Raw genomic sequence first — 13,089 nt, 5'->3', positions numbered from 1 at the left:
GAGAAAATGCTCTGGGTTCATACTAGGGATTGTTGATTCTATTAAAAGAAACCTGGATGGAGTTTATTTGTCACTGAAGCATTTTCTGCAGATGTTTCTACTACAGAGATGTTCAGTCAGTTAGGTGTAAAGATGTGCTGAATAGGTCACCATCACTTAGGGTCAGGGAAAAGCGACCCCCAGACACATAATTAACACAGCTGACTGATTAATTACCTACTGAAAAATCTGGCTAAAAAACCATCCATCCAGTTAGATCTTTATTTTCAGGCTCTGAGCCTTACTGAATATTTTCATTTAAAGAAAAATACTGCATTGTTTTTCTTTCTAGAAAGGAAAAATATTGGCCAACGTGTTATCCCATTGGAATTAATCACAATGCAGTTCACATTACAACATGCAAAGTAACATGTATAATGCAGCCTGATGTGAAGAAGTTAGTAGTAACACCACAAAAGGACAGGTTTCAGAGTAGCAGCCGTGTTAGTCTGTATTCGCAAAAAGAAAAGGAGTACTTGTGGCACCTTAGAGACTAACAAATTTATTAGAGCATGAGTGAGCTGTAGCTCACGAAAGCTTATGCTCTAATAAATTTGCTAGTCTCTAAGGTGCCACAAGTACTCCTTTTCTTTTTACCACAAAAGGAATGAGTTATGAATAGTTCCAATGCATTATGAGTATAGTGGTTCTCTGGGAACACTATATTATGAATAGACCTCTCCAACCTCTGTGGAGCTCATTTAATCAAGATATTTGAGAACTGATCCCTGCAGTTTGTTTCATGGGGTTGGAAGTGAACCCACCTTTGCAGATTCGCTGGGAGGCTTGGGGTCAATGACTTTAAGCCTTTAAAGGTAACTCCCAGCCCTCTGGAGCAAATCTAAGAACCTCTTGCCTCCTACCTTATATGTCTTTAGGGAGAGAGGTGACTGGAGTTGTCACACAGCTATTGAGGGTTCACGGTGTTTTCCACGGCATACTGTACAGAAAACTCTCCTCACCTGTTTGAAGAACTCTGACCTGCATGGGCTTAGGTTTACTGGCACAGGTCAAACTTGAATGCAGGCTGTTGTATTTGTGCTGAACATTTTCCACAGCTGTAACTGCGAGGCAGAATCCTGGAGGCAAACTAACTCAGGCCCTTCTGAGCTGGTGGTTAATTACATATCTAGGGGCGTCACTGATTTTATCAGATATCTTTCTTACCCTTTTGTAACATTGGGTCAATCGCTCCCTAACCACAGATTTCAGTGTCTCCATACCCCATTTGGGCAATACCAAGTACCAGCAGCTGGAATTGAACAAACAGTAAGGGCAACACTTTCTACAGCAACACCAGAAAGAGACAGGCAGGGGATCTCTTGTAAATATTTAATTAAGCAGTGAAACACAGAAAGATGTTGTCTGAAAACAGATTCATTTTTCTGAACAGACAATAAGGTAGGGAAATAGTCATCTTAATCCCTGGTAATTATTGCTGTGATAGAATGTCCCCAAAACACACTTTCTCCCTGTAGCCCCTTGAATAAGAAGTTTCTGCAGAATGTGTGTGTGTGTGGGGGGGGAGAAGATAGGTGTTTAGGGCCAAATTCTGCCCTCAGATGCATGCACATAGCTCCCACTGATCACATGTCTGTCTGATGGGAAAATTTAGAATGCTAGTGTGTCATCTTAGTGAGATAGGTCTAGTGCTTTTTAACATGAGGTGAAGCATGCGAATTTTCAGGCCAAGTATTTTTGGGGTTCTTTCTAAAGTTATTAGGCAAAAATCGGACTTAGGCTAGAATATTGGTTAATCATAGGCCCCCATTTTGCAATGTGATGGACATGGGTGGAGCCCTATGCACGGCACCCTGCTGAATTGTACTCTGTGTGATTGCTACTGTCTGCTCACATGCATCCCGTAGCACGGATCAAATGCATCCCTGAGAACTTCTTCTACTTGTGTATATTAATTCCTACCATGAGGAGACCCATCATCTCAATGGGAGTACTCACAGTACCAAGAACTACATCTAATAGAAAGTGTTTGCCTTGCTGTGTCTATGGCTGTGGAGCTGTGGCTCCATAATACATTGTTTTTCTGTAAATCTGTGGTCCCGGGGAATCTGGAAATGGCATACCCCTGCTAGCTAGCTATTTGACTTAACCATGGAATTAGACCAACACTCAGAAAACAAATGGATTAGACAGAGCCCAGTTCTCTCACAACTTCATACATGACACACCCATTGAAGAGTTTGAGTTTTTATTGGTAGGTTTCTGAAGGAAAAAAAAAAGGGAATGACTAGAATGGCTCCCAAGGAGGGTGTCTTGTGGGAGTTTCATGCACAGAGCAGCTACAGAATCAGGCCATTAGCTGATGGCTTGTTTGTTTATTTTTTAAACTATGAACAACCATTCATGGATATCCTATTTCTCTGGAGGTTTCAGCACTGGTTCTTACCAAAGTTAAACACAGATATTCAGAGGTTCATGCGCCTTTCAATGCATGTATAATTTTCATGTGAATTCTCATGCAGAGACTTTACCCATAAGTACATGGGTAAAATTTCATGACGAGATTTATCTCCTTTAAGACAATTGCTGTTGTTTCCCCCCCCCCCAACACACACACACACCCTTCCTCTGCTAATTATATCTTATAAGTCCCTCACTATCTAAATCCAGACATTAACATTTCGTTACCTACTTTCTGTAGTCAGACGTTGCAAAGATATCTAACACATGTTATAAAAGTTATTACTATGGTACTATATATAAACAGCTTTGCATAAGAGAATAGAAGTCTTCCATATTTAGAAAATGCAGGTGCTATGTAAGCCCCTTTTTGAAAGAAAGAACTTAGTTCAGTTTCCTTTGAAGAACCAGAGACTTGAAACTGAAAACTTTATTAATGCCATTGTCTCCTTGTATCAGCAGGTTCCAGAGAGATTCCTGGAAGTGGCTCAGATCACGTTACGAGAGTTTTTCAATGCCATTATCGCAGGCAAAGATGTTGATCCTTCCTGGAAGAAGGCCATATACAAGGTCATCTGTAAGCTGGACAGTGAGGTCCCTGAGATTTTCAAATCCCCAAACTGCCTACAAGAGCTTCTTCATGAGTAGAGATTTCAAAAACTATTTATGAATGTATGAGAAGTAGCAATCCCCTTTTGATGCCCAAGTTCTGTGTGTCTTTATTTTAATTTCCTATATAGGTATATCATATACATATATATGTGTATGAAATCAGACTATAGGGGGCTCTTTTTTTTGGTCAGTTACAAGGGGGAATAGTTATTTTACTTCACCCTTCAGTTTACTTTTGCCCAAGACCCTTAACATTTAGAGAATAAATGGGGTTAATTTTCAGGGAGAAGAATTTTGAAGTGTGTAAAAGCCTGTCTTAGCAAGTTAGGGCATTATGTTTAAAAATGCTTTGTCAGATTTATTGCTTGCTGCAAAGTGGCATTTTGTCTGAGTGAGACTCATGTCACGGCACAATATTACAAACAATGAAGTTTATATTCTGTTTATACTGCTAAAGGTCTGAACTCTGTGAAATTACTTTGTAAGCTTAGAGCATTATTTTATTTTATTTTACTTTGCTTTTTAACAAATAAGGTAGATTTTGTTTCCTATTTTTAAAAACTACAAAGATCCATTTTAGGTTCTCACTCCAAAAAGTGATACCCCAAAAAGGCAAACCCTATTCTTCAAGCTTTCCCTTACAGGAATAACATGCACCCTGCCCCAGTAATTAACATGCCAGGTAATTTTTTTTTATTGAGGCAAAGCAATTTTGCACAAAACAGATACTATTCTTGCAGGGGGAAGCCAGTAATTCATGCACAATATTGTATCAACCACACTAATTTTATAATATGGTCAGCTTATTAAAACGGAAGCATTTCACTCTCCATAAAGTAAAAACAAAACCTTTCATCATTCTATATTGCTGTGTCTTGGTCATATTTTAATTGGCTCTTAGCTCTTGACATTTATTCTTTGCTCAGTTTTTTTTTCCAGGCATAAAAAGATTGCTGCCTATATTTGATAGTTAGTATTTTGCCCTGAAAAGCAATTTTTTGAATTACCTTTATATAGCAAAAGAAAGCATTTTAGCCCAAGACTGCTGAGGCAAAAAGGCCCTTTGTTTGTAGCTGTAAAATATAATCAATCTTTACCTAGTCGCAAGTATAAAAATAACATTTTTATAAAAATCCAGTAAACTATACATAAAATTTACAGTAGTGTACTGTTGGCTATGCGGAGTTAAGATAGCCAAATTTAATTTTTGCATTACAGTTAAGTGCATCATCAAAAACAAATCTGTCTGATCAGGGTGCCACATTTGTGTTCTAAAGCAGAAGATGGTGTTGACCAAAATACGAGTACAGTGTAAAGTATACAAAAGTTTTGGATTCATCTAAATGATATGTCACAATATATGAACATCATGCAAGAAAGCTAGCTGCTAGTTTTTGTGCTTTCTTCAGTGGTTCTCCTTTTTATTTTCACATTTTCAAAAACGTATAGTGTCCAATAGTTTGGGGTTGTTGTTTTTTAAAGATGCTATGGCACTATGTATTTGTTATTTTTTCTGTCATCTTTTGCACAGATGCAGTAAGAATTTATTGTTATTTTGAATTCTATTTTCCCCTTAGGTAATTTGATACAAATCTAGAGAAAGTTACAAAATAGCCAGTAATATTTAGACCATCTAGGACATCAATATTTTATTTCTTTAACTTTATTTTAAAATTGCATTTTGACTTTGGAGAGTGAAAGTTTACCCATGTGACTAAAGAGCTGATCTGATCATTGCAATTTCACTTCATTTACAAATACTGCTGATAGACAGAAATGTATGAAAGCAATTATTGTCAGCACAAAGCCTTAAAAACCTGCTGACTTCAAATTAAACAGCACAATCCTGCGATGCCCTGTCATTATTTTCAAGTACTGGCAGTATCTGTGGAGTATAGGCAATGCAGACAATAGCATGGGATGAAGTGCCAACATTTTCACTATGCATTAGAAGCAAAACAAATCTTCTTGATCTTAAACTCCCTGTGAGTACCTAATACTGTAGGCATCCATACAGTAGACAGCATGTGTCATTCTTTTATTTTGTGCATGATTTGGTAACTATTACACTTTGTAAAGATGTAAATCCAATCAATTCCAAGTAAGAAAGACAGAAAATTGTGTTTATGCACTTTTTTTTTCTTTTTTATTGTTATGGGAGGAAGTGGCATAAAATGCTCAAGTTCTAATACAATTAGTTCTTCACTGGCAACTCATCAAATACAAAATATAACACTGCATTGCCTCCTTGGACATAAAAAAGTAAAGCCATACTTTAATCATACTGCATGGACACATTACTAGATACCATCTTGATCTGTGATATAACCATTACTTTTATTATATTATATTATATTATATTATATTATTATTATTTTATTATATTATTTGGCTCCAATGTGATTCTAATAATCTAAATAAGTGAAACTGTGTACTCAACACTAGATGTTGTTGCATTTATTTATTTATTTATAAATAGCATAATCTCAATAGTAAATGAGGCATAGGAATTAAGAGTAGAAATTTCATTTTAAAGAGAAAAAAAATCAGTTTTTTGACCTGGAAAAAAAAATTGGATCATTGCAGTTATGGTGATTTTACTGCATTATAGCCATATTGCCTTTGTGCCTCCCAATGCATTTAAAAATATAAAGATAAATAAATGGCATAACTCTTACTAAATTGTAAATAGAAATCAGAATCTTTCAAACAATCTCAATACTGTTTACTTAAAAACAATGGCTAAAAGGCAGGAGGCTACTTTTATTGTAACAAAAATAGTTTACGTAGGGAAAGAATTTAAAAATCCATGTAGAAATCCCATGTTGCCATTCATTTACTACTAATTCAGATTTATTTCTGCATATAAACTTGAGGTTGTAGTCTGTGCCTAGACCTTAAATGCACCAGCGGAAGGATTAAAAAAATCCTTCAAAATACCAGTTTTTCCCCACAAGTACAATTGTTCTTGTGCCTTCTGTGGCTTACAATTTTCATCTTTTAAACATTATTTTTCAATTACTACAGCTGCAATAAAGACTAGATTTTTTTTCCTGGCTGTTTGACATAATGTTGATAGCTATGCATATTTTGTGTCTTTTTAAAAAATTTAAAAAAAAAACAAAACAAAGCAGGAGAATACGTTTTTGAAGAAGAGAATTTTTAGAACAGTTTGATAATGCAAATTATTTTTTTCTCAATTGTTTGAGCAGCATTCAAGTTTTGAAAATTCTTGTAGAAGCCAATTTTTTGTAAATGTGGTGCAAATCTTGTGTTTTCTTAGCATATTGAAAAGTAGTATAGAAGCAATATTTCATATGCAATATCTATGTGTATACGTATACACACATATATACATATATGTAGACATTACATACATATGTTTGTATGTATATACACACATAAAATATGCGTATGAAGTGAAAAGCTTACCTTTTTCCTATCTAGATTAAGAACCTATTTTAGACATTTGTTATGTTTTGTGAAAAGAATGTTCTATTTGAAATTACAAAACATTTAATTCTTACTGTATCTCTGGTTGTTTAATGGGAACGTTTCACACTAAATGGTAAACATGTGGAAGATGTTAGAATGTAGTAATTATTTAAGGAAGTGTTCACCCATGTATTCCTGAGGTTTGCTTTGTGCCTCTGAGTATTATTTAATTAAAAGTGTTTAAGTTTGCAGAATCTTTGTTACTGTACCAGGTATGTGGGTGAACATCAAAAACTGAGGGGAACTTTTATAAAGCAATGTAAATATTCAATCTTATGGTTATTCTTGCATAAAGACATAAGATTTTAATAACTACATTCTGAAAACATCTGCTGAAATTTATAAGAAACACTACAGTAACTGTATAGATAGTTGAAAGCATTCTTGAAAATCCAGCTCTCTACTTTTAAATGATAAGTCTCTTTCATCAGATGTCAAGGGCATAGGTGATACAGTTTCTGTACAATTACACAATTTTTTCTATGTACATGAAGTCATTTAATAGCAAAATGTTTTTTCCACAGGTTAATATTAACTAAGAAATAAGGGTGAAGATTTTGTGGCTTTAAAGATAGGATTTTCACCAGCAGCATTGAAAGATAGATAGATAGATAGATAGATAGATAGAAAAAAATGGAAAGTGGTTTACAAAACCCCCAAAATGAGCACTGTACATGAGAAGTGAAAGCAAAAATTATATTTGCCATGTGTATTATATAGAAATCATTGGTGTTAATAGTGCAAATGTTTCCTTCTGGTACCAACTATGTGTTTGAAAATTCCAATAAGCATTGTTTTCAAAAAGCTCCCCTTAAGGAATGTAACTGGTTTATATGAGTAAGCAGTTACTGTATTGCACTTAAATGTTCTGTTGAAGGAAATGCAATTTTGTTTTCTGTAGAACTGTTGGTTGTAAACCATCTATAAACTGAAGCTGAAAATGCTCATATTTAGAGCTGGGATGAAAACTGGTGTTTAACCTTTGTATCTTCTTAGGAATATCTTTTTTAATGTATGAAAGGTGGTGGCATTGTGACTTTTTAGTCTCTTCATCTGAGCCACAATCACCTCTCTCCCTTAAGCAGCCATCTTCAGAAATGCACAATTGTACTAGGATATGTAGAAGCAAATCTAGAAGAAACAACAAGTTTATATTTTACCTAAAACCCATTCTTGCTGCAAATTTTAAAATGCATTAAAGTACTGCTCCAGTGGGGAAAAAACCCAACAAAAATACTATAACCAGAATTTGTTATTTTTCATGTAATATGAAATCAGGAGTCAGAAAAATGCATCTTAAGTTGGTTTTACTGCTGCCCAGAAGAGTCAAAGGTTAAGGTTTAAACTGATATTGTCCCAGCCATTACTCATATGTATATAGTTACAAAAGTGACAAAACACTGCCTTTATATTATTTAGCAATATGTTGTAAATAGCATTATTAAGCTCTTTTTTGTAATAAAGACCCTTTAATTTGAAGATAGAACAATAACTGAACTGATAAAGTCGATTTTTGATTTTTTTTTATTTTATTTTTTAGCTAGAGGCAATTTCAACTGTGGATTTTTTGTTGTTGTTGTCTATTGTTCTGAAGACTTTGCATAATTTATTGGTTTAATTTATCCTAATTTATTTGATGAAGGTGTACAATTTTGTATTACCAAGGATGTACTGTAATATTAATTGATGATATGATAAAAACAATAAGACTCCCCTGTCCATATGGAAAAAAAAAGTGCAGTAGACAATTGATTGAAAAAAGTTACAATTCTAGCTTGGCAGCTACTAAATTAAAAAGAAAAGAAACAGGAAAAAAATTGGGGGGGGGATTTTATTTTGTGTGTTTTAAGCTTTTGTATACTCTCCAGACTTTTACCTTTTTTGCTTTGTACCACTTAAAGAATACAGTAGTTCAATTGCCTTGTGTGCCTTCCATCTTCTCTAAACTGAATGTATGTGCAGTATATATGCAAGCTTGTGCAAAATAAAATATAAATTACAAGCTCATTGCCATTGTTTATATTTCTTTCTAAAATATTTCTTTATTGAGTCCCAAAACAAAATGTGAATCACTGGAATCAATTTACTGTGAGAGATTGCAATCTCACTTATGGTTATAGTCTGTTCGTACAACTTGCTGCTGTTATAATGGCACCTTAGGCCTGGATCCTGTAAACACATATGCACACATTCTTAACTTTAAGCACGTAAGTCGTATTCCTGTACTTAAACGCAAAGAAACCCTATAAATTCTTCATCCCACAAATAGTTATGCATCTGTTTACCTTTAAATTCTCCATTATAATTAAAAACAAACATAGCAATTGCCATATTGGCTCAAACCAATGATCCAGCTAATCCAATATACTACTGGCCAAGATGTAAAACCTCCATAATGCATGTAATTTTGCAATATATCACACAAAGATTTTTTTTCCTGACTGCCTGATGTGCAGGTCATGTCCTAAAGCACTAGAACTGACAGCCCTTTAGACCAGTTTTATCTAGAATAATCTCAAAAGCTATTTTTATTCATGATAGCATTTAATCATTTTGTCAGTGTATTTGCTTCATCAATGTCCTGTGACAGTGAGTTCCACAAGTTATATGTTGCATAAAGAAATATTTCCTTTGACATTGTTTATGTTTGCTCCTTTTATTTAATCAACTTTCCCCTTGTTTTTATATCGTCATAAAAGAAGCAGCACCCACATCGCAGCCTCTATCATTTTATCATTATTTTAAATATCTCTGTTAGGTATCCTCCTTTCCAAACTAAATAGTCCTCAGCACGTTATGCTGTCCTTATTCAAATCAATTCCTTACATGTTATACCTCTAATAATTTTAATTGTTCTTCTCTACACCTTGACTATTTCTGATATTGGTTTTGATTAGTTGGTTGTTTTGTTTTGTTTTGTTAAGATGAGAAAAACAATATAGCAATCAAGGTAGGAATGTATTATTGGTTTACATTAATATACTTCTATATTCTTTTATTTCCCTATCTTAAGTGAGTCGAGCATCAGATTAGCCTTGAACTGACATACGTGGGCTTTTATGGGTAGTTTATTTTCAGCATGCAGTTGCTGAAGTTTTTTTTTTTTAAAGGAGAATTGTCTTGTAAATATGTTTTCATCTAAGACCATTTCTTCTCAGATTTTTGAGTGATACAGCCTTTAGAGACCACAGCAACGATCTGAGGGCAGTATATAGCCTTTAGTTTGTATTCAAACTACCGAATGAGTACTTCATCTCTCCACCTGTAATTAAAACTGTGGGTCTTTGAGAGCTCTTTGGTACAGTGTAATTATACTATGGGTGAAAACCACACCTGGGATAATGTCCATTAAAGGCAATGGAATTGCATCCATAAGCCAACAGTGATTTTGATCTGAGATGTTCTCCTTTGACCTGTATTGCAAATAAATTTGCTGGTGGTTCTCTTTTCACTCCCCACTTAGACACATTACAAACCACCATACCATTGGTCAGGAATTGTGCTGCTCAGGACTATTTCTTAGGAAACTGTCTGACGCATGGGAATTTGCTAATTTTCTGGGTTATCTGGGGGACTGTCAACACCAGGCCAGGGATGATGGAGGTCTGACAAGATTAACAGGAGGGCTGTGCTGAGACTCTGACCTCACCCACTTCAGAAAGCCTCCACCTTCAAACCTGTGCTCCTAGCAGGGTGGGTTCAGAATGGCCATAAAGTCCAGGAGGATGCTGCTATGGAACCCCAAAATGGCTAAATGCTGGGAGGGATAGCTAATGAATAAGAGCAGGCAAGCAAAGAGAGAGTGGCTAGCCATCTGCCCAGCCAAGATCAGAGCAGGGGCTTATGGAAGAAACGAAAATTATGTGGGACAGCTTGTTTTGAAGGGAGAGTTTACTAGCTCAAGGAGAGTGGCATGTCTTGTGTTGAGGCTGGCATTTAGGGGAGATAGCCCTCAGGTACCAAGAGAACGTACCTCAGGGTCCCAAGAGCTAAGGTGCATTGGCAGAGCTGTATACATAATGGCTACCTCACTCAGCCTGTCTGTAGACAGTGCAGTTAGCCCCTCACAATTCTGTCATGACATTTCCCCCAAAAAATAAATCTATTCTTTGAAATGCAAAACACTGCACTTCCAAATGCAGGGTAAAATGAGAAACAAAGAAGTTCAAACTCAGAGCATTGGGTACCCCAGAGCATTGGGGACATTCAGATCTAGACTGGAACTTTGAAACTAGCTCCTATCTTAATAAGCAGCCAAGCCAAACTTCCCTGGCGCCAAATGCCCTGGACGCTTGGAGAAGTTCAGTGCCACGCTTTGCAGCTCTATTTGGAAGTTCCTCAGCGCTGCTATGTGGATTTTTCCAATTAGGTAAATGTGCCCCACATACACACTTTGCAAACACAATGAAGGACTGAATTGGCTGTAACCAATGCAGATAGAACAGTCTCTCTTTGTCATTGATAATAACACTGAGACCTAATAGGTCTTCGCCATCACTAGTTTCTACAAGACAGAATGCAGAATGATGCACTGTGGTTTGTGCATGCAGGGGTTAATTGCTCTCATTCTCTTGGTCTCTACCCCTATTTATGCCCAGCCTAGGCTGTGCCAATACAATTTCCATGGAGATGATCATTCTGAGTCTTCCCTTGCTGTTAAGAGAAACAGCGAATTGACTGTTGAGTTGCTGATCTATTACCATCCTTTGGAAAGGAAGGGAAATAAATAAGTCATGCCTCGGGATGAGTTGCAGCATTTCCCCCAAACAAAAGGATCTGATTCAATGCAGATAACGTTGATTTTTTTTCATTTAAAGCTCAAAGGATGTACCATATATGAGAATACAGCACAGACCAAAAGAGAAAATAAGATACATGCTGTTTAGTAGCTGTGGAAAACATACTTTGTGGTACCATAATTCTTAAAGTCATCTTAAATAAACTGGAGGGTGCATGTTTTTGTTTTCCCCCTTGGTCTGAAAGAGTATGTCTACACAGCATTTTGGAGCCTCCCAGCCCAGGTTAACACTCTAAAAATAGCTGCCTTGTCAGTGGTTTAACATTGTGGCTTGGCCTGGAGCCTGAGCTCTGAAACTCACCCCCTCCCCCCAGACTTCAGACCCAAAACACTGTCTGCACAGCTATTTGTAGAGCAGTAGAGAGAACCTGTTCATCTGGGCTGGGAGAGTCAGTCAAAAATGCTGTGTAGATGTACCTGAAGAGTCCGAGTCTTGTGACTTTCAGGGCATATTGCTAGGCCTATCTGATTTCCCAGGATTTCAAGAAATGGGAGGGTGAAAGTGGTTTAAAGATTGATGGGGGAGGAAAGTCCATAATTTATGGTTTATTTTTGAGGTTTTTTTTTAATGTACCTAGAAGAAGTAAAAGGAGAGGTGCAGAATTTTTTAGCCGTCCAAATCAATCCTGTTTGGCTCAGATTAGCCTGGCACCTTCCAGACCTGCAACGCATAGTGAAATACTGACTCCCATGCAAAGAATGGAATTCCCCACCACCGCCCTCTGCCCAGAGGCCGGGAGAATGGAACTGCATTTTTATGAATAAATCCTAGTCAAATGAATAGTGGTACTTTCCTATTTATTTGTGAGTCAGTGTTAAAACAAGCTATTTGCTTCATAACAAAACACATGACAATGAGCTGCTATTTGTGCTCAAAAGAAGTTAATTGCACACACAGTTTAATTTTATTCTTTAAAGTTAAGCTATGTTTGGGTCTACAGCTTGGCAACAAAAAGGCACACTAGTAGTTAAAGAAACACTACCAGTTCTCAGTTTGCAAGAGACACGCCAGTTGGGCAGCTGTGGGAAGTGACAGGGGAGAACGCATGTTGGAGAAAGTCTTGTGGCAACAGTGGCCAGTTTCATTATGGCCACTGCCAGACTGTGAAACAACTCTTGGGGCTTGAAATCCTATTGCCTATTAAAACTGGGCATGACAGCTCTTTTTTATGCTTCACCAACCAGAGATAGAGCTGGTTCCTAGGGGAAATAAGGAAAAATATTTATTACAAGTGTTTAACACCTTTTAGTACAAAACAACCCTACTATGCAGCACTCAAGGATAATTCATGCCAGCCCATGTAAAATCAAGGGAAATCACTGATAAACTCAATAATTTGGTCTAAGCTTTCAAAGGAAGAAATGAACCCCCCAATCAAAATCCCAAGTCCAAACTCCCTGACTTTTGGGGTGCTTTTAGATCCTTTTTCATAATGGTTATTATTCCTAGTTCAGTAATTTGCTAAAACCCTGGATTCTGAAAACCCGCCAAAATTGGGGTCTGACTGAACCCTGGACCTGGATTGAAGAGACACCATTTAAAATGGAGATTTACCCACATTAGGGGTCTGGCTTCTGTGGTGAGTGTATTTAGTGGATGTGGGCCATGTCACAAAACTCGGCTCTGGATCTTGAACACCTCTGTGCAGGGATCTGGTTCTTTATGAAGACAATTAAGTGTCATTATCCCAATGTTACAGATAGGGAAACTGAGGCACCAGTTG

The 13,089-nt window shown here is 36.6% G+C and overlaps 1 protein-coding gene across 7 annotated transcripts in view; it reads left to right on the top strand.

Annotated features, from left to right (window-relative positions):
• Positions 1-8,574, top strand: part of PROX1 (prospero homeobox 1) — a 55,604-nt gene extending 47,030 nt beyond the window's left edge. For 5 of the 7 annotated variants that reach the window (XM_038397827.2, XM_038397833.2, XM_043511757.1 and 2 more), the window contains one exon: positions 2,920-8,574. In XM_038397827.2, the coding sequence (XP_038253755.1) occupies positions 2,920-3,108 (189 nt within the window). In that variant the 3' untranslated portion in view covers positions 3,109-8,574. The remainder of the gene's footprint in view (positions 1-2,919) is intronic. The other 2 variants (XM_038397830.2, XM_038397835.2) reach the window with 1 other exon arrangement.
• Positions 8,575-13,089: the final 4,515 nt, after the last annotated feature.

The sequence above is a fragment of the Dermochelys coriacea genome, chromosome 3 (assembly GCF_009764565.3).
Source record: "Dermochelys coriacea isolate rDerCor1 chromosome 3, rDerCor1.pri.v4, whole genome shotgun sequence".
NCBI classification, from domain to species: Eukaryota; Metazoa; Chordata; order Testudines; family Dermochelyidae; genus Dermochelys; species Dermochelys coriacea.
The sequence above is the reverse complement of the archived record's forward strand: the minus strand, read 5'-3'. Positions and strand labels throughout refer to the sequence as shown.